The sequence below is a fragment of the Stigmatopora nigra genome, chromosome 19, assembly GCF_051989575.1.
Source record: "Stigmatopora nigra isolate UIUO_SnigA chromosome 19, RoL_Snig_1.1, whole genome shotgun sequence".
Lineage (NCBI taxonomy): Eukaryota > Metazoa > Chordata > Actinopteri > Syngnathiformes > Syngnathidae > Stigmatopora > Stigmatopora nigra.
Window position 1 is genome coordinate 8,248,224 of NC_135526.1, and position 24,677 is coordinate 8,272,900.

The window sequence follows — 24,677 nt, forward strand, 5'->3', positions numbered from 1 at the left end:
AACTTGAAAACACCACGAAGAACTAGATTAGCATATGCTGATGTTTCACAAAAGCATATTCTTGTTGAATCTATGTCATATACATTTGAGTTTTAACCCCAAAATTATATCATTCATAGATGCATGTGTGTATGCATTTATGTTTATTTAAGGGAAGGTAAATTGAACCGTGATTGATTTACTCTTTTATGGCTAGTAGTGATTTACTTTGCATTCAAATCTGTTACCATCTAGTGGTGAATTTGGGAATAGCACATTTGACTATATTCAATGCATTTCAACTGCATAATATTGATATAGCTCTTCTCAACATCATACATAACATTCATGGTAAGCACAAAACATGCCTAACATCATCACAGGAAAATTAACAAAAATATCATCCTCCATTAATTCTGAAGGCAAATGATCCTGATGATGCATTCAAATGAAAATATTGTAATATTTTCCATTTTGCAACTCTGTCATGTCCTCGAAAACAACAGCAAAGACCAAAACATACTCAGGCCCTACAGCATGGACATGCACTTGTGGAGCTACATTTTATTTGAAGCGAAAAATTACAATCAAAAAATCAAATGAAAGAAAGGAAAAGCACCACAGCTGTTCAGAAATAGCACCAGAGTTATCAGAGTAATCAGGTTTAAGATGTTTTTGTTTTCTTGGCAATGAAGAGCACTGGATTGGATGATGTCAAGTGCGTTTGAGTCCCTTAAGAGCAACAGAAATGCTCCAATAATAGTTGACAGAACAACATATGTCTGAACGTGGTCTTGCTTCAACAGAAAGTAGAAAAAGAGAAGTGCTAAAGTCATTTGGAAGTACTATACTCACCAATTACTGTGTTAAATATGGCCAATACATGCATGACAAATCATTCCAGTTGTATGAATTTATAACAAAGCAATGAAGCACCATAGTATGGATGAAAGGGGCATTTTGTAAACTCCAAATGTTTATCAAATAAAAAATAAATTAAAAAAACTATACCCCAAGTATTTAAAAAAAGGCGATGGTCCACAAACTGAAATTTCATGGCAAGCAGACATTGCTATAAAAATAGGTTACTGTGTTCTTATACAGTACAGTGAAATCCATTACAGTGCCCCCATTTTCTTTTAGATATTTTTTTTGTCTACAGCACTGCTACCATAGAAAGCACAGATGGATATAAAAATAAATATCGACTCGTACATTCTTTTTAAACATGAACTGTCCTCAAATATATAGAGAGCCATTTGCATCCCACGTATAGGTGTATATTTATAGAGAGATTGTTGACATTTTTTTGGCTCTATAATATTCAACTAATTTCTATCATTGTCTTTTACTCCTATTTTGACATGTTGATAAAGTGACACTGGACCTAGACTGAAGTCTGTGCATTATACAGTTTAAAAAAGAAAAAAAAGATAAGACAAGGTATGGATTTATAAGATATATACACAAATTGCACAGAAAAAAATGTATTTTTTTTTTAAATCTCTGTACACATAAACATAAAGGGATACTTCATTCATCAATACTTTTCCTCATCACTGCACTGATGTAAAGTGAACCCATTGTTCTGTGTCGGATTACGCTCAAAATTATAGATCATATCACCATCTATTGTATCGGGGGAAGTCATTTGGAAGCTATAAATGTTTTACTTGTGCACCATTGGTTAGCACCAGGTTCTCTACGTATTGTTGTGCCCATGTCAAGTTTTTCAGACCAGGTCTGTCCAGACTATTTGGATATATATAAAACCCAAAGCAGACTTCTTTACATCTCTTAGGTCAAGCCCCAAGTGATACAGTACAGAGATTTAGTTTCAAGACGTGAGGTTTCCGGTCAACGGGAGGACGATGTCGGAGTAGGGGAATCAAACGGGACAGCCATTTCTTAACTTTTTTTTCACTTGGGCTTGGAAAAGCTTGACAAATATGTTCTTTTTACCCAGTGCCACTCTCATAATGTGTTCAAAGTGATTTAACTATCCACTATTTTTTTTAAAACGCAAGCTACAGAGCAGTTGACAGAGCACAGAATTAACTTTTACTCAACTAGTTTCATAGGGAACTTTGATCTAATCTAGACATGGAAGCGTAGCAGATCAACCAAACATTTTAAGCCACAGCTCCATTAAGAAAGCCATACTTTTCTAAGGGTCTAAGCTTTACAGAATTGTCACGTTTCATTGCCAAAGTATTGTCATTGTAAAAAATAAGATGAATTTCAATCTTTTTTTTTTCCTGTTCTTTTTTCACTGACAATTTTCTGCTCTGAATATTGTGAATGTAGTTTTATGTTTGGATCTAAACAATACAGGAAAATTGTTTTGTTTTCATATTGTTGGTTCTAGCTACAGCCTACACTTGTCGTATTCTGTGCTTTCGGTTGATAATAAACCACTGAAAACATTAACTCTCCAAAAAATGGGAAGTACTGTTTGCTATTTTGATTTACATTATCATGTCTTTCCCTATTTTTTGGATACATTTTGCCTTTAACAGTGTTTACATGTTAATCCAGATATGAACAGAACATTTTCGTAACCAGGGGACTCCCTCTATATATCTTTTTGTATTGAAATTTGTTTCCAAATTATCATTACTCTCTATACTACCTGCAGTAAAATACCAGGAGATAACACTCCTAAAAAACAGACAAAAAATAAATGAATGTGCATGGGAATAGTTTGCGAAGGGAGAGGTTCAAGAGTTTGGACCTTAAATTGACTAGATGAAAAGGGATGAGGAAAATCAATGAGGTGGTCTCATAGTTGGTCTGTGTGGTCCCGTCTCCTGTGCGCTGAGGTATACTACTACTTGTATAAATGACAACACCCGTTTAAGTTTTTTGGGGGGTAAAATGAAGTGTGCTTGACAGAAAAGAGGGAAGTTGTGGCTGTAAACAGAAAGTGTACTACTTTCTAAGGCGCAGTATTCATTAAGCACAGCCAAAATGTTTGGAGCAAATTTAGGATTTCAGAGAAAATGGTGATCAATCACTGCCCATTTTCAACTTTGAGAAACTTTTAGATCCTTCGGATTTCATTTTCTGGAAATGAAGAAAAACATGGAGGTCATCGAAGGAATTCCAGAAGCCAGCATTTGTTAGCATTAGTAACCCAATTCTTTCATATTTTGAAGGGGATTGTCATTAGATTTAAAACAATATTCAGATGATTGAATTCTCAAACTTCAGTCATAGTGGAATTAACTGTGTATAACTATATTTAATGGCTGAAGTGAACAAAGCAAAAAGGTGAACCAAACTTATAAAATGCTCAATAAAGAGCTCCTCTCCCAAAGTAGTTAGTAGATCACTAAGGAGAAGAGTTGTTGTTCTGATCTTGATTAGTGAGGTCCTTCAGAGGAAGGTAGCGTGGTCGAGTTCGACATTGTCCATGCAAGCCAAAATAGCCTTCCGATCTTCCGGGAGGGGACGGCGGTACAGTAGAGCGGAGAAGCGAGTGTATGGATCGTGAAGAAGAAGACGTTTTTTCTTCCTATGGAGGTAGAGCACTTCTTCGGGCTCAAGTACCTGAGTGACGTGGGCCTGTTGGGTCTGAGAGGTGGAGACACCTGCAAATGCAAGGATTGGCATAAGCTGAATCTGAGGAAAACACTTTGAATCCATTGGAATGTGAAGATAAATGGCCGTTGTGCAACATGGGGAATTGGTCGAAACCCAGGTAGACAAAACAAAAAAGTTATTACCCATTCAATAATACAAACAAAACAAACAATTTTGAAAGGTAAAAAAACCGGCATGTTGAAGGGTATTTAATAATATTCAATATTTGTCACCAACATACCTGATTTCCTCTTAGCCTTGGAATTATTGTTATTCGTTGTCATCTTCTTTGCCTTTCTAATGCGTTGGTATCTCACAGCATCAAACCTCTCAGACCCCGAAAGGGCACTCGTCGCGCCTCGGTGTTTTCTAAATTAAAAAAAAAATCCAGAAGGGGAAAAGGATCGTTCCATGCCAAATATAGTTTTTTTTTTCAAAGGCATATATATTTAGTACTACATCACACCTGCTTAAACATTGCAAAATGTATTGGGTGTATTGTATTTGGCATGTCTGGAGTCAGCTAGAGCATGAATTGAAACCGTACATATTTTTCCTCCCATTCCCATACATGTTGATGTACCTCGCAATAGAATCTAATGTGACATACATCGACAGAAATAGGAGATAACTGCTGAGCTTTGTCAGTGGCCTGGAAAAAAAAAAGATAGCTTGTGGCATTGTCCTGTTGAAAAATCCAGCTGTTAGCACACAGATGAGGACCCTCAGTCATGAGGAATTCCTATCAGATCCCCTATCTCAGCATAGATGTCATTTTTCAGGCTCAACCACTTGCTTTTTTTGTTCCCTAAGTCTTCGGATTCTTCAAAAACTTAAGAAGAGTCTCTTCCTGCGTCCAACCTTCGCAGCAAGGACATGCTGTGCAAGTCAGTCCATTGAAATCCAGGTTTCTAATACTATTGACCCGCCCAAAAAACATCAGAGGTTTTGGGAAGGCACTTATCAGTCCAGACATTTCGGCCAATCACACACGAGCAAGTATTTTTCCTCGAAGCACAGAAAACATTTAGCATTAAGGTATCAAAGTGGCGGCAGAGGGGGGAAAAAAACACCAAGGATCATTAGAACAGGAAGGAAGATCACAGCCGAGCGACAAAGCATCACCGATATGTATTCATAGACATGGAAACTGTCTACAATGGGCTTCACCATGCTGACAGGGGGGGAGATGGCTGGAGGGGAAATGACTACGCAGGAACAGTCACATCATGAAAAATAAGCCAAAGAAAAGCGAAGCACTAGGACAAGAAATGTAACAAGAATTAATCAATAGAATTGTTTGTTTTTTGGAAACGGAGGAGGATTTAGCAATGGCATGCATGGCAGTTTGCACATGGAACAGAACTTTAAAGGGGAATACATTCAAAAGCTTTTCATCAAGTCATTTGAATTTTATTGGCGCTACTCCTGCATTACAAAATTTGGGGTTTCCTTTTTTTTTAGCAGGCATGCTGGAAAAGTGTGGGAAATATTTTGAAAATATAAGCAAAACTACTATTATTTTTTGTTGTCGTTAGCTAGTTTCTATCGTCAATAAGGATATTTTGCATTTTACACTAAGACTCATTATTTTATATATTACAGCTAAATTTAGAACATAAATGCACACATGAATGCCCACACAGAAACACATTCGGTCAGTTTGCTCTGACACGATCAGCCATATAAGCAATGTTAACATCTAGTATTACGGTACGCTCATTTTGTTTTTATTGTATTTATTATTTTTACAATCATGAGTTCTCAACATAAGTTCCCATTCTAAGTTGTCTGAAACTTCAATTTGACTTGACCCATTCAAAATGTCAAAAAAATGGCCTAACTAGAGTCGGATAAAGGTGAAAATTGGCGAAATTGGGTCACTTCACAGCCTGCGGTGTGAACATAACTGTTCTCATTCCTAAATAGTAAATGTCCAAATCTACAATTGTTAATATTTCACTAAGCCTTTATCAATGCAATTCCACTTGGGTATGAAAAAAAAAAAACGATACGTGAGAACAGAGGGAAAAAAATGAAATAAATTGATTGGCCTAAAATTCATCAATTGAGCAAAGATCTTGTATTCCCCTTTAAAGGACGAGGTGATCCAAAAAGCCCCACCTGCTAGGCCCCGCCCCCCCCTTTCAGACATGGATCCAACCCTTACCTATTGCGGAGTAGAGGACCTGGTCACAACAACGCTGCCCAGATAGCTGAGATCAATCAAAAACACAGTACGTAAGACTCTAGCAGCTCATAAAACCAACTTACCATATGGTCCCTAATTAATGATGAAAACATTGCAGAACATGAGAAGCGGACAGGCCCTGTGACACACTTTGCCCGACAACCTTCCCTTGGAGTCAGATATAAGATTGTCAAGGGAAAAAATGTTAGAGAAAAAAAAAGGCAAAGTAGATGGTGAAAAGTTAGAGGTCAAGAATTGATCATGAAGTTACTCAGGTTAGTTATTCAGGCCGATGATGGGCCGCAGGGCCTGCCAAGATGAACTCTTCTTAAATCATCCTTCTGCATGACACAGGCATCCTCAAACCATCGGATCAAGACATAGCCATCCATATTTAGCTCGGGATTTAGTTACGGTATTATTAAGGAATTCCTCCTGTAAGGCGCAAGCAAGATCATGTGTGATCCAAAGTATGCGAGTATTTTGAACAAATCCTACATACCAAAAGCAATAACAGTGTTAAATATTGTATTTATACTGTGTGACCATTTAGTTGACTGATGTTTCTTCAGATCAGTCATAAACTGTGGAGCAAATGCAGACTATGTATTTACTAGGATTTACATTTTTATGCTCTGGCCAAATAAAATAGAAGAAGGTTTGAGGTAGTAGAAAATATATAAGTGGTGTTACTATATAGACTAAATGGATGTATGAAAAGTTGCAAGATCATTTTCAAACTCGGTGGATGTTGCACACTACACTCTTAAGCACACTTATTAAAGCAAAGTCACGTCAAAAGCATTATGGCTTGTGCAGATGATTTTGTTCCTACTCACATGTCTGATGCACCTACCCTGAAGCTGACAACTGGGATGGAGAAGGCTCAGCTGGAAGTATTCCCTCCTCAGTCCTTCTGTGAGATGGCATCTGACCAAACATGTTGATGCTCTCCATGGACGGAGATTGGGAAGATGGGTAGCTGGTTGCGGACGAAGCAAAAGCCAAATGGGAACGATAGCTTGGACTGGCTCTTCTGCTAGCCTGGCCTAGCGCGGGGGAGGAAGAAGGAGAAGATCTCCTTGAAAAGGAGGCTGCGGAAGGTGGTAGAAGCGTAATCTCAGACATCTCTGGGGCTTTGGGAGTTGGACCGAGGCTCGGGCGGGGCCTCGGACGTACGACAATCTCGGGAGAACCCTCCTGAGAACTAAAGGGGCTCTGGGTGAGGGGAGAAAGTCGAGAAGGTTGGAGAACCACCTGATGCACACCAGAGTCCATTCTACGAGCCTGCCTTGGACTAAAATGGGGGGTAGATTCAAACCATCTGGTGTCCAGGCTACTGAGGGTGCTAGGGCCAATACGGCCTTTTGGATCGGCGTAAGGCAAAAGCGGAGGACCCACACCGTGTGGTGGACGTCTCAGCTGCCCGAAATGTGCTTCGTGCACAGCTATTTGCCTGGCCGGAGAGCCGTGAGGCCTGCTTTTACTGGGAGACTTGCTCGAGTAGCTCTGTGGTGCCTCGAGTGGTAGCACCGTTGGGTAGGTGGGCATTGGTAGAGAGGAGGTCTGGAAAGCACTAAGGGGAAGAACGGAGGCTGGTGGTGGATAGGGAGAATCGTGGCGGAGATGCAGAGAGTGGTGAGGGGGGAAAATGAATTGGGGGCCCTCCACGCTGGAGAATGTAAAATCCATTCCTCGCCAGAATTCTGGCGAATGAGTGGAAGAAGTGAGTGTCAGTGGGTAAGGGAAGCCGGAAACGGTATAATGTGTAAAATCCCCTTCTGCTATTTCTTCTGGGATCACAGGGTAACCAAAAGGACCTTCGGTCAGGTACGGAGGGGAGGACATGACAGAGCTAAGAGGACTGGTATCCGTCATGTAAAAGGGAGGAGGAGGAGGAGGGTCATGATCCCCATGAGGACCCAGGTAGCCATAATATGCTCTGTGATGGAGAGAGCCTCGAATTTGCCCCGTGGCTCGGAGTCGACTGCTTTCAGTGATGGTCATACCTTCGTAAGGCCTCTGGAAACGAGGGCTGTAGGCCGGAGGCTGGAGGTAGGATTCGTGGCTCGAGATTGGGGAAATCTGGTGAGGCCGAAGAGGAGTCATGACTGGCGGAAGAGGCCTAAGGTCGTCATTCTCTTCATCAGACTGACGAAATTCGGGATACAGATCGGATTCCTCCACGAAAGGAAACCCTTCGATTCGTCGGTGCTGGGCGGCAAATTCTGCATCGGTGGGATCGATGACAAAGCGGCCATCCGGGCCGCGACTGATCAGTTCGATTGGTGGTGTTGCTTCAGAGTCAAGCTTGCACAAGGCGTATCTCTTGCTTGTTATTGCTCTTTTAGTCTTCTTGTAGAGAGACAGCTCCTCTTTCTTGCCTGGACTTAGGGGGGGTTTCTTCTCGTGTTGGACATGACTCTCCTCTGATGATTCCGAGAGGGGGGTTTTGCAACGGATGCTTTCTGGAGTTGTCTTTCCTGAAGATTGCCTAAGGGTCGAAATAGAAAACACATGAAAATGGAATTCAATCAAATCCAATTTTCCAAGCTTGGGGTAGTAACAAAAAAAATGCTTAGTAAGATTCCTACCATTTGTCTTGTAAAACTTAGCTTTATGCCAATACGGGTTTGCAAAATATATGGCGTAATAACTCATTACAATATTTAGTATTTTGTCAAGTATACTTACGGTGTTGCCATACTTTTTCTTAAGTGTGTAACAGAGAGAGGGGGATCTGGAAGAAAAAAAAAGAAAAAAATCTCACTGGTTTACGAGCCATTTTTTTGAAAATACCATCATATACATCAATTGCAATCTACCAATAGTTCCTTAGTGAACTACGTAATGGACACCCCTGGAATACATTCACCTATTTCTTCACCTTTTTTCCTTTTTTGCTTTCGCTTTCGCTGCTTATTGACAAAGCAGGCCGCCATTGTACTGAAAAGGATGGCAGCAGCCAAGAAGCAGATCGTGGCAACAATGCCGGCCACAACTGGTCGTGCCAACCCTGATTCCTCGACTAGCTCAGGAGGAGGAAAGAAGTCTGAAAAGTCAGAGGAAAAGGAATGTAACGCAAATGATGAACTTGATTTGTTTTTGTTTGTACAAATAAAGAAAAACTCAACCTATGAAGGTAAAATGCTTTACCTGTATTGGACACCCCGACTATGTTGCTTGGATCACTTATTGTGCCATCCATGACTGCCATAACACGGAACTCATTCCAGGACTCCTGGAGAAAAGAAGCAAGAATGTCAGGGTTCAATCATCACTGAGATTCAACCAGATAACTAAAACCAAACTAAAACTGTAAAAGAATATACAACATTTCAGAACCTTAGTACTCTACATATGTACCGTTTCTTCCCCGTGTAACTGGCAACAGATAATGCTGACAATGGTCGGGCAAGTGCGAGTATTTTATATGGCAAAGAAATTGAACGCTACTCTGCCATCTGGCTCAATGTAATACTTACTTTCCTTTGTTTACCTGAATGAGGTCGCGAGCAAGCATCTCTGTCTCACTTGAGGGGATGCTGTCCTCCAGGACCACCCATCGCTCCCCAAGGCGAAACTCCATGACATAATGCTGGATTGGTGCTGTATGATTGGCGGGCGGAATCCAGGAAAGCAGAACTCCCTGTTGCGTGCGATTGGCTGTGAGGCACCGTGGTGGGGTAAGCAGCACCAGTGGTTCAGGGGTACTTTTAGGAAATACTGAAAGAACGAATATACATTGAATTTCTGTGGCGGAAACATAACTAAGTGCTTGGTATTTAGTTCTGTTGGCCGATTTCAGGATAATAGTGATGAAATGTGGTGCTTTTAAACATGAATCTTCTTATATCTCACTCACATATTTCTGAGTCCAAGGAAAGAGGCAACATGTTAGCTCACCTAATGTGTTCACAGTGACAACCTCACTGAAGGCTCCTGTGCCGAGCTTGTTTTGGGCTAAGACGCTGAACTGGTATGTTGTCTCGGGTTCCAAGCCTGGCATCACCATCCACTCTTGACCACCTGGTACGGGCATTGACAGCCAATCATGTGGACCTAGACGCTCCCTTTTAAGCCTGCGCACGAGTCAAGAGGAGAAGTCAGTAGGACAGGCAGAGTCTGTTACCCATACATATGCACAGTATCTTATGATGGTACATCAATATATATGACATATTTGAATGTGTTTGTGTTTCCTAATGGCATTCATTTCTTTTACAGTGCTCACATCAAGATGGAACCTTTGGTTTATGGAAAGCCCATGCTGCCACTCGCTTTGCTGTTTGCCCATGCCATACATTCACGAGTTGAAACAGAATAAGATATTATTGCTAAGAGATGCACATGCAATTCTAACATTATGGTCAAAATAATACTTGGAATGCAAATCTCACCTATAAATAATTGCATACACCTTTATTATTGACTTCCTGTTAAACGATCTTATTAACAGGGGGAGGGATTACAAGAAGTAACATTTAATGTGAGAGTTTAGGTAAATCTTTGCACAGGAGCAATTGGTAATGTATAAGTTCAGAAAATGAATGAATGGAAACATTTATAATGGTTGATTTTTTAAATATGTTATTTTTTTAACTCTTGTTTTTCCTGATTAATTCATTTTGAGGGTTATATTTTTTGTTTTTCTGAGTAATTTATTTTCTGGAGCAGTTAGAATCCATAGGCACGTGTATGAAGGGCACATTTGTTTTAGGTTGTTGTACTACAGTACACAATGGGTACGGCATACGAACTGCAGTCAAGCCGAACAAAGCAGCAACAGCAGAAGCAGGAGCAAGAGAAAGAAAGAGCAGAGGTAAAGGATAAAGGGATAGTTAAAAGAAATTACTATATTCAGGGTGAAAAGTAGAGGAATTCCTAAATCTCCACTAGTATTTCAAATCTGCATTTAAAAGGGGAATTGTTGTGAAGGCAGAAATTACTAGGAGAAGAAAAAGCAGGAAGCAAAGCAGGCTGGGATGACTCACACATGGCCGTACCAGACTGAGAATGTCTGCTGGAAGCCTCCGTCATAGCCCACATCCCATGACACATTTGCCCATGTGGACGATGCCACCACGTGGACACCGGTAGGAGCATGAGGGCTTGTGCCTGCAGGGAGGGCAAGCAGTTTAACAAAGAGCATGTGAGTCATTTAAACACTGTTTCTTATGTCATCTATGTCACAGGAACTGTCTCTTATGTCCTAATATCAAACTTGAATTGGTGCAGTATACATTACCTATGACTTGAACATGCGTGCTGGCAGTGACGCTCGTAGCAACGTTGGTGGCAACACACTCCCACTCCCCATGGTCTTCCTTTGTAAGTGATTTAAACTTTAAACTGCCTCGAGGCAGAACGTTGTGCTTGCTTTTACTGGGCTTTCCCACCTGCAGGTCACACAAAGAAAATGAATGTAGATAAGTGGAAAACACAATAACACCTCAATCATCTTCCATATTGCAATAAATAAGTACCAATATTTATTGCACTGCCATTGATGTTTTCTTTTTTAAATCAAGTGGTTCCACATAATAAGATTGTGTAAAATATCAATGTAATGTTAATTTCATTCAAAAGAGACAGTCAATTAATATATGTTTGCCATATGGGATAGTAAGCGTATGAGAGCTTACTTACCTTCCTCCACGTTATATTGGGAAAGGGGTCTCCTTCTGCTTCGCATGGAATTACCAGCTCTCTCCCAGCCTCCTGTCTGTACTGCCCTCCCGGGACCACCGAGAATTTGGGAGGGTCCTGTCCAGTTTGAAAATCCACATAAATGAAGAATATTGCCAGTGGTGTTCCCATATTAAAGAGGCCCTTCCAGTGTTTGTCATTGTTTCATACATAGGATACATTGAAATAAGAGTGTGTCCTGGTTGAATTGTGTAATTTTTGCAGTTTTATGATTGATTTCTGCAAATGGTAGGTTTTTAAATTGGCCATGCCAATTGTGGCATGCCTTTTTAATATTATGTACATAGTATTTCCCACTACACAAATTGAATTGGCAGCTGGAGTGGCCACAATTGTATGTCTAATAAGACAGGAAAAACTGAATATTTCTTCTTAAACTAATAATGAACTACTGTTAGTGTAAATGCAATAACTATTTTCCTATTCCTTTCAACATGAACACTCTGGAGTAGTAATACACATTTGCATACTAATTGTAAAAATGCTTTAAATATTGGGAAAGTATTTCCACATACTAAATCTGCATACTACTTAGGTACAATCTATTTCATAATAATTTGTGAGTTGGATTTTTTTTTAAACAGATTTAAAAAAAAAAGATGGATGAATGAACGTCAAATGATAATGACATTGTTTACCTTTAGCACCAAGGGAGCAGGAGGGGACCATCCCATGGAACCTAGGGCATTGTAAGGCAAGCAGGTATAGGTACCAAGAGAGTCTTCTGTAACCTCTGCCACACGGATGCTCCCATCATTCATTTGGCTCCACCCAGGGTACTATAAAGTACATTTCAATCATTCCATATGATTAGTGAAACGATCTACCTTTCCTTTTCACAGCACCAGCCGCTTAACTATTTCCATTTGCCTTCTTTGGAACAAACGCTAGCCGTCCTAGCAATAAGACTAAACTGATTAGGGCAGATAGAGGCCTAACTGATGAGATTGAAGCTGAATGAGTGCTTGTGTTCGTTCACCTTATCTATTCGAAGAGGAAGACCATCTTTTTTCCACTTCACCAAAGTTAAAGGCGGGTTAGCATCTACAGGACATCGGATGAAGCCCGGCAGACCAATGGCCACGTAGAGTACAGATGGCATGTTCACAACCCGGGCAGGATCTGCTCAAACGCAATGACAAGAAAGATTCTTTATCATACCTAAAAACCAATGTTTTACATAAGTCAAATGTAGAATCATCATTGCTACTCCTCCGTTATCCGTGAAGTCACCACAATAAAATTGTGTTTGAATAGTCTATGCATGTCTATTCATTACTTATTTAAAATACATTATTTGCAAGACTTTTTCCTGATTTATTCATTTTCTGAACCGCTTATTCCCACAAGGTTCGCGGTGAGTGCTGGAGCCTATCCCAGCTTGCTTTGGGCACCAGGTGAGGGACACCCTGAATTGGTGGCCAGCCAATCACAGCGCATACCTCATACCTAGGGGCAATTTAAAGTGTTCAACCAGCCTACCACAGATTTGTTTTTTATTTAAATGCGGGAGGAGACTGCTGTACTTGGAGAAAACCCACACAAGCATGGGGAGAACCTGTGAACTCCTCACAGGAGGAACAAAAAATTGAACCTATGACGTTCAGAATGGTGACCTTTCGACCACCAGGCCCCTACTTTAATGTGATTTAATAACCCCTATGACCCTGATTTTTGGGAAAGTTTTAGATAACTGGAAGGGGAGACAGAGAGAGAGAAAGAGAGAGAGAGAGACACAGACAAAGAGAGAGATATTGTGGATGACGTAAGGTAGAGCGACGCCAGCAGAGGAGGTAGGAGTGGAGTAGGCGGTGTGACTGTGACCATGAAAACTACATCTGGTACTGCAAAGGAGAGGAGTTGTTTAAAAAAATGTGGTGTTAGGAGAATAAAAGTATTACAGTGACAGTGCCAGATTAACCTTATAACATCTAAAGTCCAAACCCCCATACTTGGTGGGGCATTCCGGCATAAAGAGCCCAGAGGATTGCGGCCAGTGGCGTCATAGACAAGAATATCCGCCAAGTTTCTAAAAATAGCTCACAGACAGTTGTAGCTTGCAGGCATCACGATAGCGCCTGACCTGCTGGTTCACAATGCAAGAAATGGTTTTTCACCCCGAGGAGAGAAAATGCTATAAGTGGAGGGGGATTTTAATTGTGTGTGAGCAAATTCAATGGTAAAATGTTAAAAATGAATCATAATAATTAGACAAAATAAATGTAAGAAGGAATTTTAAGTGAATTGAGGAAATTTGGAAAAATGTATGCCACATGGAGGGGAAAAAAGAAATATTTTGCTGAGAGCACTCTGCAGTGTAACATTGAAACATAGCTGCTCCACATGCAATGATGTAATCCCCCCCTACCCTTCCTAACTCCCCCCTTCTTTCCCTCCCTCCCTCCGTCCCTCTTTTCCAAGACTGGTGTTCCCTCTGTCTGTGTCACACACAGCGCACATGCTCATGTATAACAATCTGAAGCAGCAGGTTAGTGAGAGAATGCAAAACATCTGTTGCCTTGACGACTGCCAATTTCAATACTGTAAGGCCATTTGCTTCCAATCTGAGTGGTGACATGTCAAAATGGTGTGTATTATTTTGTGTATCAGCTGACGTTTTAAGTGGCAAGAACACAAAGCCCTTGTTCAGGGTTTTAGCCAAATCCGATTTTTTTTTAGCTCATCCAGATTGAAAGTGGATAGCTCTTTTGTAGTCTGAATCGTCACACGGCGCAGAATTGCAGTTGATCCTAACCTCCCGAGACATATTGAAGGCAAATGCGGGAGGTAGTTCCATCTTTTCAATCTGAAAACTCTCAAATGGAATTCGTCTGTCGGTGACGTCACTCCTCGTGACGACGGAAAAGTGAGTGCGGCAAAGAATGCCAATCAAAGTGGAGAGCGGTTAAAAAGATGGAGCATGCCAAAGGGAGAGCAAAGCAAGTAAAGCGTTTCTTCGTCAATCTGTGAGGAGCATGTGTCAAAACAAGAATATATATGAAAATATTTTGTGAGCCATGACAGAATGAGGATCGATACAGAGGCAGATGGCTACAGTTCCGGAGAAAGATAAAAAGTCTTAAGCATATGTTGTTATGGAATGGTTTTTTTTGGTGACAGTTTTGGTATTGAATGTTGCCCCCATTCGAGGGGATCACATTTGCATTCAGTTTGTCTCAAGTCTGTTTATGGATAAATAGAAAGTACAGAACAAAGACAAGAAAATATATTAAGAATGGTTGCAATAAAAGGCTCTCTTTGGGACAAGGCCAGTGATGACCTTACAGAGTTGGCAAGTTTAAGTTTGGATTATTTAATAAAGGGACAATACAAATTAATGAATATGTATGTAGCTAAGTAATGTCATGGGTGACGCCTTCGTTGCCATAGTAACCTGACAGATGGGTCAATAGTGTGGCCTAGTCTGAACAGGCCCAATTCCAACAAATTGGACACTTACTCAAAAATGTAAATTAAAAAAATAACAACTAGACCTAAAAATCAGATATGAGGACAAAACAGAATGCAATGAGATATACGTATGTACTTGCAGTTTGAATGCAGCCAAAGAGGCATACTAATATATTATGTGTTATGAACCTAACAACTTTGGCAACAAATTGTCTGGCAGCTCTTTGCAGGCTTTCGTAGAGAAATGCGTTACATTTCTTGTACTAAGAAAATGTCACACACTATAAAAATGGCTTGTGAAGCAAGAAACTGTAATAATATCCAAACTTCTGCTGTCACGTTTGTTCTTATTTAACACTGTTAAAATCCACATGGTTTAGTAAATGGTGACAGTTGATGCAGCTCTGATTAATAAGTTACACTATAAAAAAAACATCCTACAGAGTGTCTAATAGGGATTTATGTGAGAATTGAAGTACTTTTTTAAAAATCTGAATGTGCTTTTTGATTGACTGGTGAGCAGTTCAGGGTGTACTCTTTCCGAAAACCAGTTCACTGCAATTCAAATGAGGTCATGCTCTCGATCAAAAATGGATTGATGTATTGTTTTATACCATTGATTTATAATAGGAGAGGAGCAGAAAAGTATGATGTTAAAAAGACAAACTGGTGGCTATCTTTAGCAAGCAGGTCACTTACATTGTACAGTCAGGTAGGCTGAGGCAGTCGGTGGTAGGCCAAGGCTGTTGCTAGGAGCACAAGTGTATTTCCCAGCATCCTCTGGCTTGACTTGGGCGATAATAAGGGATCCGTCAATCAAAACACTGACTCTGCGCTTTAAATCACTGTCAAAAAGAAGAACCAAATGACATTCATGTCAGAATAAGAGCCATTAATGGGTCAACAATGGGTGAGAAGGGGGAATAAAAGGAATGAATTGTAATAATGAATCATAACTTTACTTCTTAAAAAAGACATTATCTTCCTCCCAGAACCAGGTATAGGTCAAGTTTCGGGGGTACGCCTCCGCCTGGCATGTGAAGAAGGCGTCTTGCGAGATGTTCACTGTAATGTTGTCTGGCGGTGATACAATGAATGGAGGGCCTATTGGAGAACACACATGAGACGGATGTAATGAAGAAATAGATAGCACTAGACCACTCCAAATAACATGTCCAGTTCATTGTTCATACATGACAATGCTGGGTAAATTGAATTACAATAGTCACAGTGTTAGGGGAACATTCAACAATCAAGAATACAACAGAAGAAAGAAAGGAACACAAAGAGATTCACATCATCAGATGTGCAAATTCTCTTCAGTGTTATCAGAATTATTCTGCACTCCGAAAAGAATGATGACATTTCAATTGTTTTTGTTTGTGATATTATTTATGACATGTTCAGAGATATTAAAAAATAATTTGTCTGTACAGGGACATATCTATCCATCAATCTATACATACACAACCATCCACACACACACACACACACACACACAAAAGTGCATATTTCTAATCCCATATGTTCGTGTTGATCTGTGGTCCACATTACCATCCTTTAACAGGCAAAGTATGCCAGCCCCAAGCCAGACAAGCAGTGTGTGCATGCGCGTGCATGTATGTGTGCCAACGTGCCCTATTTGGAACCAGCTGAGTGCTGGAGATTTACTGGCACTGTAGTCTCTTAGTTGATCTGCAGCTCAGTGGCTTTCCAGGAGAACCTCGATTAATCTATCCCTACTGTAAAATATACACAGCCATAGTGGCTCATTTTAGGCCGTTACTTGGCAAACCAAAGTATTTTTTTTTTTAGATATTTGGCATAAATTTGAGCTGGTGCCTCGCCTCCTAGGTCAAAAGCAATAATTTGATCAGAATAATTATCCCATGATTAGTACATATATACATATACAATCATGTGACAATGTCAAAGATAGTCAGAAAAAAAACACCAAGAAGAAACCACTGGTTACATATCCACACTGGCGAAATGAAGCTTTTCAGAATCAAAGGGAAGAGCTGAAAAAGCAGCTGTTATAGGTCTAACGTCCTATCTAAAGCAACAAAAAGTCATAAAATGGGATTTTTTTTCTTTCTTTCAAGTAATGGGTTACGTACCTCTTTCAGGATCATTCAAAAGACAATAACCTACCTCTTCCTCTTTGAATTGGCAAACCAAACAATGCTAATGTATGATAAACATGATAGTGACAAGATAAGCTAGAAAACAAAGGCGGCACCCACCTTGAACTAGCAGTCGCGTTGTGTGAATAGCCTCTCCTTGGGGACTAAAGGCTCGACAAGTATAGGCACCGCGATCCTCTCTGTTGATGGATAGCACTGTCAAACTCCCATCAAATACCTAAACATACAAATATATATCTGTTACAACTGTGTAGGGCTGCTTAAAAATGTATTTATTAGTGCCCCTGTGTAAGCCATTTATTTAAATGGAGGAATATACTGTACCTTATATTTGGCACTGGTGACCAGAAGGTTGCTGTCCCGCAACCAGCTGACCGAGGGTTCGGGGTTGCCAAAGGCAATGCAGGTCAAAATGATGCTTCCTCCCTCCTTGGCCTCGACATACTGAGGTGGCGTATCTGTGAATGTGGGAGGAGCTAAGGAGTTGGGGGGGAAATAAAATGTAAAAATATTTAAAATGTGCTTTTTTCAAAATCCTAAAACATTAGTCGTTTTGGTCACATCACCCAAGACATGTTCAACGTGCTAAAATGTTGCATAAACAGGCTGATTTGTTAATATGAAAAAGATAAAGATCAAATTAAAAGTCAAAATAGACTCCTTCATGAATTCAAATCCCTCCAGATCAGATTACCACTTCTACTCATCTTACTCTGCACACATTTGAAATCATAATAAAGAACCAACAGCTTTTTACACTTTAGTTCACACTATTTACAAGATGTCTAAATTGCTCTGATGGCGCTTACCATTGACAGTTAGATGCACCCAACTGCCATTGTAAAAAGTATCATACTGCTGCTCTAGCATCAGCACCTTACATTCATACCAGCCCTGGTCATCAGAACGAACATTTTCTATGCGGAGCGAGGACTTGCCGTAGAGTGTGGCTCGGCCTGAGGAGAAATAAAGACAGTTAAAATCAGTAAGACGGGAAACGGGTCGGTTAAACCAGCATGTAAAAGGACACAAATATCAAATACATGACTTTAGGGATTCACCGAAATGAAAATTCTGTTAGAAAACCAAAACCAGTAGATTGCGGATTGGCCGAGGAGACAGACTGTTAGAAGGGTCAATAGGGTTTAGGACCATCACCTTTACACTTAGCTTCTTTAGAAAGGCAGTGGCCTGTTTTAAGTGGAACTTGTCCTCTATTTAATGTAGTAGATTCCCAAATATTTGACTAAATACATGAACTAAAAATAAAGGTCAAAATAAAAACATCTTACCGGCATACTCTGGGTCCACATGAGGAGGATAAAATCTAAAATTGATGAAAAAGGGAATTGGCATTCCATACTTAAACCACTCCACCACATAGGGTTGGCCATTTAATGGGTGGGACACATCACATCCCAGGATGATGTTCTCTCCTGCACGGGCTGTCACAAATTGAGGCTCCTCTTGCACACCGTGGGAACCTAAAGACACAATTGTAAAAGTTGTACTTTATAACCACGTTCAAATTTTCTATTAAGATATTAATCAAAAGGTTCGATTCCAGGTCAGTATTGGTCATCAAAGCACTTTGCTGCTTCCTTTCTCTTACAGCCGCTATTTTTTTTTTTATACCAACCATCACATTCTGCCAAATTATTCCTCCATTCTGCAAGATCCTTTACTGGATTATTGCTGTGCTCTGCAGGAATTTGTAATAAGGTGTGAAAAGTCAAGTCTTGATCTGATAGCTAAGGCAGTACATGCAGCTGCAGGTGTGATGACATGACACAAAGTCAATCTGTGTAATTAATGTATGTTTATTGTGATGTTCATTATGGATAGTCTATGATGACAACATGTGTGCATTAAAAAGCTGAAATCAGGTTAAGATCATCTTTAAAGTAACATCCTTCCAGGTTACATTGTCTCAGCAGAATGATGGAGTCCCCAGAGGGAGAACTCGCCTGCAAATGAAAAGGAATCTTTTTTTTAAAAATAACACAACTTGAACTTGCCAACACTGCATTTTTATGGTGTGTTCTACATTTTTTTTGCAGCATGAATATGAAAAGCACTCATGGTAGCAAATTGAAGCCGATCATAATTGTGCATCTGCCTTTCCCAGCGGTGTAGAAAACACACAATTTCAAGCGTTGCCATGTGTTGATTGGCTGTTGGTGACATCATCGGAGATTGCACACCAACAGTGGGCATGGTGCTATGACTTCAATGTTGATGATGAAAGCGGGGGTGAGAGAGCGAGCGAGGAGGGAGATGTGAACTCAAACAGATTTTTCTCTGCCACCCCCTCACCTTCCCAATTAGGATTTCATTTACAATTAAAGACCCTAGAGAACATGCTGTTGGAAAGTTAGCCTCAAAGGAACGTCACCCATAGCATTATAAACCCATACCCATACCATTATTGTATACTTTGCTGTGTACAGTTTAGAATATTAATATTAGGAAGCAAGCATACACATGACATTAGTGTGAGTGTATATATAAATATATGTAAAAAGCTGAGTTCATACTGAGGCGGTACAGAAAAGGGACATGGAAGAACATATTGAAACCTTGATTATACAGAAGTAGAAAAAAAATCTAACTAAAAGTCTCTTAGCACGCGGCTCTTTAGCGCTGTCCTCGTGGCTCCCTGGAGATTTTGCAAATCCCTTGATTATCGCAACTTCACTTATGGCGAATTCACTACTTTAAGATTTTTTTTCTGCTATTAATTATTAAATATTGCTTCTTTTTTTTTTTACTTCTGTGCTTTAAAAAGTGATGCAAGTTTACTAGTAACGATAAATTGTGAAATGATAAAGTTTGGAAAACCGTTCACAGATATAGATATTTTGTTGTGGTTTTGTCCAATCCTCAAAATAAAAAATGACATAAAAAAAATCTGATTTATTTTTTGAATTTCTTCAATTTCATAAAAGCAATGCATAATTCATTAATATTGTAATGAAGTTTAAACTTGAGGCGGCATCAGATAGAAGAGCAGTCGCGTGGTGCGTCGTTCTTTACAGAATGCACTGCAGAGAAAATTAACATTTAATCATGAATGCTCATGAAGTATTTGTAGCCAACTTAGTCATTTTTGATAGTAGGTTAACATAGACACCTACAGCATTTGTTGCCTACATAATAAGGCATTAGATTTTTTTTGCACCTGCAGACATATTTGTTTTTATAGTCCAATATGGCTCTTTCAACACTATGGGTTTCCGACCCCTGGCCTAATGCATTGATACAATAAACATTGCCCTGTCTGTTGCACACTAGCTGGATCACACATAGAAAGGAGACATCTGGTGTTAGCCTTGGCTAGATTTTCAAATTGATTGGCCTAAATAAATGTGCTATCTAAATACTGGGATGCTTGTGAGTGACAGTGACAACTCACAAATGTGACTTTCATTCAGTCAACTCATCTTGAGCAGATTGTCTTTAGTCAGTCACAGTGCAAACGCAAGGTCAGGGTCAAATGTTAAAGACCTTTGAACAATCTTACAACATGCTGCTAAACTGAACCAGCATGTTTGATTGCACTTTCAACATCAAGCTTAACATAAAAAAAATGTAGCGATGACCAAAGTTAGAGAAGCAGCAGGTTCTAGTACCTAAATCCACATTTGCACAAATAGAACGTGCTCTCGCTTTCTGATGGGAAAAACTACACTAGTCTGCGAAACCAGGTAGACGCCAAATAAAAAAAAACAGTAGCACACATTTAACTTTCCTTAGCTTGAACTGCTGTCCGAATACCGAATACCCCCAAAATGTAAAACCCTAAACTTGAATTGCATTGAGATTATCGCACGATAATGCAATCTTTGGGTGGCCCGATTGATAGTGTGCAAAATATTTTGCAACACTCTCAAGCACTCTACAAAGAAGAAAGATACCCTGTTACAACAAACTGCTGAGTGAACATCTTAATTACACACACACAGGTGCAGCCAACTTTGCCTTTTAAAGAAGGCCATTTTTAAAGCAGTCAGCAATCAGCAGATGTGCAAATACACATCAATTGGAAATCAAAGCATTTCAAGGGTTAAACTTTGTCGCCGGTAGTTAAAAGCTAATGTGCTTCGACTCACCTTGAGCGGCTGTTCCTCGGGTGCCGAATACACTTGCTATCAAAGTGGCCACATACCAAATCATACTATTCCCTACCGGAAATAAAGCTCATCCTATCTCAAAGTGGCCCTTTCGATGAAAGCGTCATAGTCGAGTGATCCCGCGGAGGTCAAAGGTAGCCGGTACCTTGTTGTTAATTCAAACCTAGCCCTGGACACTTCTCCATCGGAGCATCCCCCTCTCTTCCCCTCTCCGCTCCTCTTCTCTCCTCTTCTCTCCTCTCCTCTCTCATCCCGAGACGGATCACCTGCGCCAATGGGACTACAGCAAACGACTCTTGGAGACCGAGCTGTAACAACCGTGAGGTCATCGTGGGTCCGCCTTTTCTCTTGTTTCATTGGTGAATAAGGGAGCAATCCCTTCTCTGATTGGTTAGCTACAACGCTCGCATCCGTGCCGGCATGATGCGTTCAAATGTCTTACACTGGCTCCGATTTTCTGCTTTACATCGTGAAGAAATTACGTCAACATTAACAAACCTTAACTGGCATTTTAAAGGTCAGATTAGTGAGCGTCACAGTTTCACCATTTCAAATATTATTATACTCATCTCGTGGTTACGTGCAGTGTATTTGTCATCACTAAATGTGGCTTGTTTGCCATATCATATATAGTACGGAGAAATAGTCAAAGACTGCTGTCAAAACATTATAGCCAATGTATGCTTATGCAGAAAATGAATTTCATCATTTATTTTGTACCGGTAGCCAACTTGGAAGATTGCAGATGGAGGATCATTATATTTTCCATGTCCACGAGACTGCAAACGCAACACCAGTGGAAACCGTTTCATGGTGGGTTGGCTCGCGGAGCCATTGCGGAGCTGCAGCATCATCCTGCGCAATAATTTGAGAGGAAACCCAATCATTGCTCAATGAAATCATTTTGTTGACATGTTTTATTGAGTCAAAGATTCACTTGCAATTCGAATTCCCCCTTGTGCAGACAATGGCTATTCCACACAGGCACTATGCTCATTCTTTATTAGTCGTGTTCTTTGATTCACTTCAAAAACTGCATCAGCTATGTAACCCAGATGTGTCTAAATATGGACAGTTTGAAATTAACTAATTCAGTAGCCGTTGCAATCACATCATGTGTATTAGTCCTTATATTTTCTCTTGGAGCAGTGCATAGGAATTGCACTATTCATTCATTTGCCTTCACAAGGGGTGCTGGAGCCTATCCAAGCCAACTACGAACATCGGGTGGGGGACAGCTTGAACCAGTGTCCATCCAATCACAGGGCAGGAGGAGACAAAAGTCAACCTATCATTTACGCGATGACATCGAGGGCCCCATTCTGCAAGTAGGGGTCACCGAAGGCCTGTGCACTTTCAAATCATTCAAACAGCTGTCTTCCAGCTTGTTGACTAATATGCTGACATTTGTACTTTTTTTATTATGCAAAACATTTAAAACTTAGTTTGTTTGGCGCAGACAGCGACCCATTTCACTCACAAAAAAAAGTCACTTTCTTCCAACAAATAGCAACTTTTGGTCTCTTTTTTCTATCTCTTTCTCACTAGATCTTTGCCTTCAAACAATGAGCAACTATCTTTTCTTTCTCATATTTACTTCTCGCTTTCAAACTATAAGAAACTTTCTCTCTACAAGCAACAAATTGGCTTATGATCATGCTTTTTTCCTCTCATGTATATGCACAACATAATTCATTTATATTTGAAAACCAACTTTTAATAATACTATTGTACAATATGTATATTGAATTCCATAGAGTACAAGCCTCCTTAAAGTTTTCTCCTAAACTGCCACTAAAAGTCGCTGTTGCTCGTTCTTTTTCATCAACAGCAATCCCTTCAGTTGTAAACTTAAAACTACGTACTGTGTATATGTATATGTGAATTGTTACTTTGAGCAATGATACGTTAAGGGGGTCTAAAAGTGAGAACAATGGTATGACTGACAGTTTTCATGTTTCACTTTTGAGATGTGATTTTCATTTATTGTATGACAAACCAATTTACCTCATAATAAGCATCCCTATAATTACAAAACCTGTGTGAAATTCAATTTCAACAAATCTCCAAGCGATTATCCTCCATTATTAGAACAAGCAATTAAAATGTTACTCTACAAGAAACCAGAAAAGGCGTACGTGTCGTACAAAACAAAGCGTAGGGATAAAGAAAAGCCCCCATTGCCAGTATTATACCCATAAATAAATTATTGCATTCTTTCCCCACTGAGGCGAGCATCTGACCGAGTGAAGGAGGAAAAAGAGTCATCCTAATGATGCACAAAGTTCACCTGCCTTGGCGCGTAGCTTTAAAGTGAATCATGGTTTCTCGGACCAGGCAATAACACTTAGGAGGCCAAGAAAAAAACGTTAGGCAATACATCTCCAGGGATATTACACAATGCCAACTGCCGCCAGTAAACGCAAGCCTCGGCCCCCTTTTTTTCATGATTCTTCAAGCTGCCAGGGCCAATTTAAACACACACTTAGTGTACTGTTGCTCTGACAGCTAGTGGTTTTGCTTGTGGCTAAGAAATAGGTTGCCCGTGAGCGTCGGTTGACGGGACCAAGCAATTAAATCACTTCCTTGGAAAAGTCTCTTCGCACCCTCCAGCGGAGACTGTCATTGGAGTGTTTAGAGAAGGAAAAGCTTGCGTTTCGATTGAAGAAGGGAAGAGATTTAGTACAATTTTGATTTCGTGAAGACATGGGGAGTACAAAACAGTGTATTAAAAGAAAGACCATGCTCTTGCTCATGATATTTTTATGAAGATATACATTCTCCTCATGTGTGTTTGTTGTAGTCAGAAAACATTAAATGGGCATGAGACAATGGTATTAAAAGGTGGTTTTAGGTCCTTTAACAGTCATTCGAGCTAGTTGGGATAGACAATTTGGAAATAGCATGATCAATATGTCCATTTTTATTTCAATTTATAATTTAAAACTAAAAAAAATGCATGAAAAGACATGCTTTTTGTCAATTCACCACTTTTAAAGTGCAAAAAATCTCTGAATTATTTTGACAATCTATGAGTATCAATGAGAGCATACATTTAGAAGAGTCTCATTTTAAAATATGATGATTAAAAATCAAATAAATGATCCATTATCATGCTCCACCCATCTTGGGTTACGAGGGCTAAAGGCTCAAAATGTCAAAACCAACTCGATGAGCTTCTTGCTTCATAGGGGGGTCAACAGAAGCGCAAACGGGTTGCAGTGAGGAACGCTTTTTAAAGACCCTCAGATGAAGCTCTGGCAAAGCATCTGGAAGCAAGGCAAAGGGCCAGTCCATTTTTTTTCTTCATTTTGCTGTTTATTTTTGAAGCTGACTCATGTTTTTGCACATACACGACATACAAGAGAGGCCCCAAGGCAGCTGGAGAGGACTGAAATCTGGCTGCGTGCCTCACCGAAAGTGGCGCGAGAGCATGCCGTCACTACCGAGTACTCACTCCAATTTAACCGGCTGGGCAATTTGGTGGTTTGGGTGTCCTCTGTAGCACGCTTGCCAACAATG

General features: G+C 40.1%; 1 protein-coding gene across 5 annotated transcripts; it reads right to left on the bottom strand.

Moving 5' to 3' along the window:
* Positions 1-523: 523 nt before the first annotated feature.
* igsf9bb (immunoglobulin superfamily, member 9Bb) lies at positions 524-21,430 on the bottom strand. Of its 5 annotated transcripts, none has more exons than XM_077740808.1 (21): positions 21,135-21,430; positions 18,315-18,506; positions 17,832-17,978; positions 17,347-17,498; positions 17,122-17,239; positions 15,838-15,979; positions 15,575-15,720; positions 12,444-12,586; positions 12,103-12,243; positions 11,405-11,521; positions 11,004-11,154; positions 10,750-10,873; positions 9,662-9,837; positions 9,255-9,481; positions 8,912-8,996; positions 8,643-8,807; positions 8,450-8,495; positions 7,765-8,249; positions 6,612-6,804; positions 3,806-3,933; positions 524-3,572 (listed from the first exon to the last, which is right to left on the bottom strand). In XM_077740808.1, the coding sequence occupies exons 1-21, from the start codon at positions 21,196-21,198 to the stop codon at positions 3,358-3,360; spliced, it is 3,357 nt and encodes a 1,118-aa protein (XP_077596934.1). In that variant the 5' UTR covers positions 21,199-21,430; the 3' UTR covers positions 524-3,357. The 5 variants fall into 5 exon arrangements, with proteins under 5 accessions (XP_077596934.1, XP_077596933.1, XP_077596931.1 ...); XM_077740807.1 differs by having other exon boundaries at positions 6,612-6,849; XM_077740805.1 differs by having other exon boundaries at positions 6,612-8,249; positions 10,762-10,873.
* Positions 21,431-24,677: the final 3,247 nt, after the last annotated feature.

Bases quoted from the DNA above. Each gene is read 5' to 3' on its own strand.
- igsf9bb (XM_077740804.1), bottom strand. From the start codon at position 21,198: ATGATTTGGTATGTGGCCACTTTGATAGCAAGTGTATTCGGCACCCGA. The intron at 10,874-11,003 runs GTAATGTATACT...CCCTCCCTGCAG, and splicing joins CACGCATGTTCAAGTCATAG to GCACAAGCCCTCATGCTCCT. The intron at 9,838-10,749 runs GTGAGTCATCCC...ACTCGTGCGCAG, and splicing joins TCAGTCTGGTACGGCCATGT to GCTTAAAAGGGAGCGTCTAG.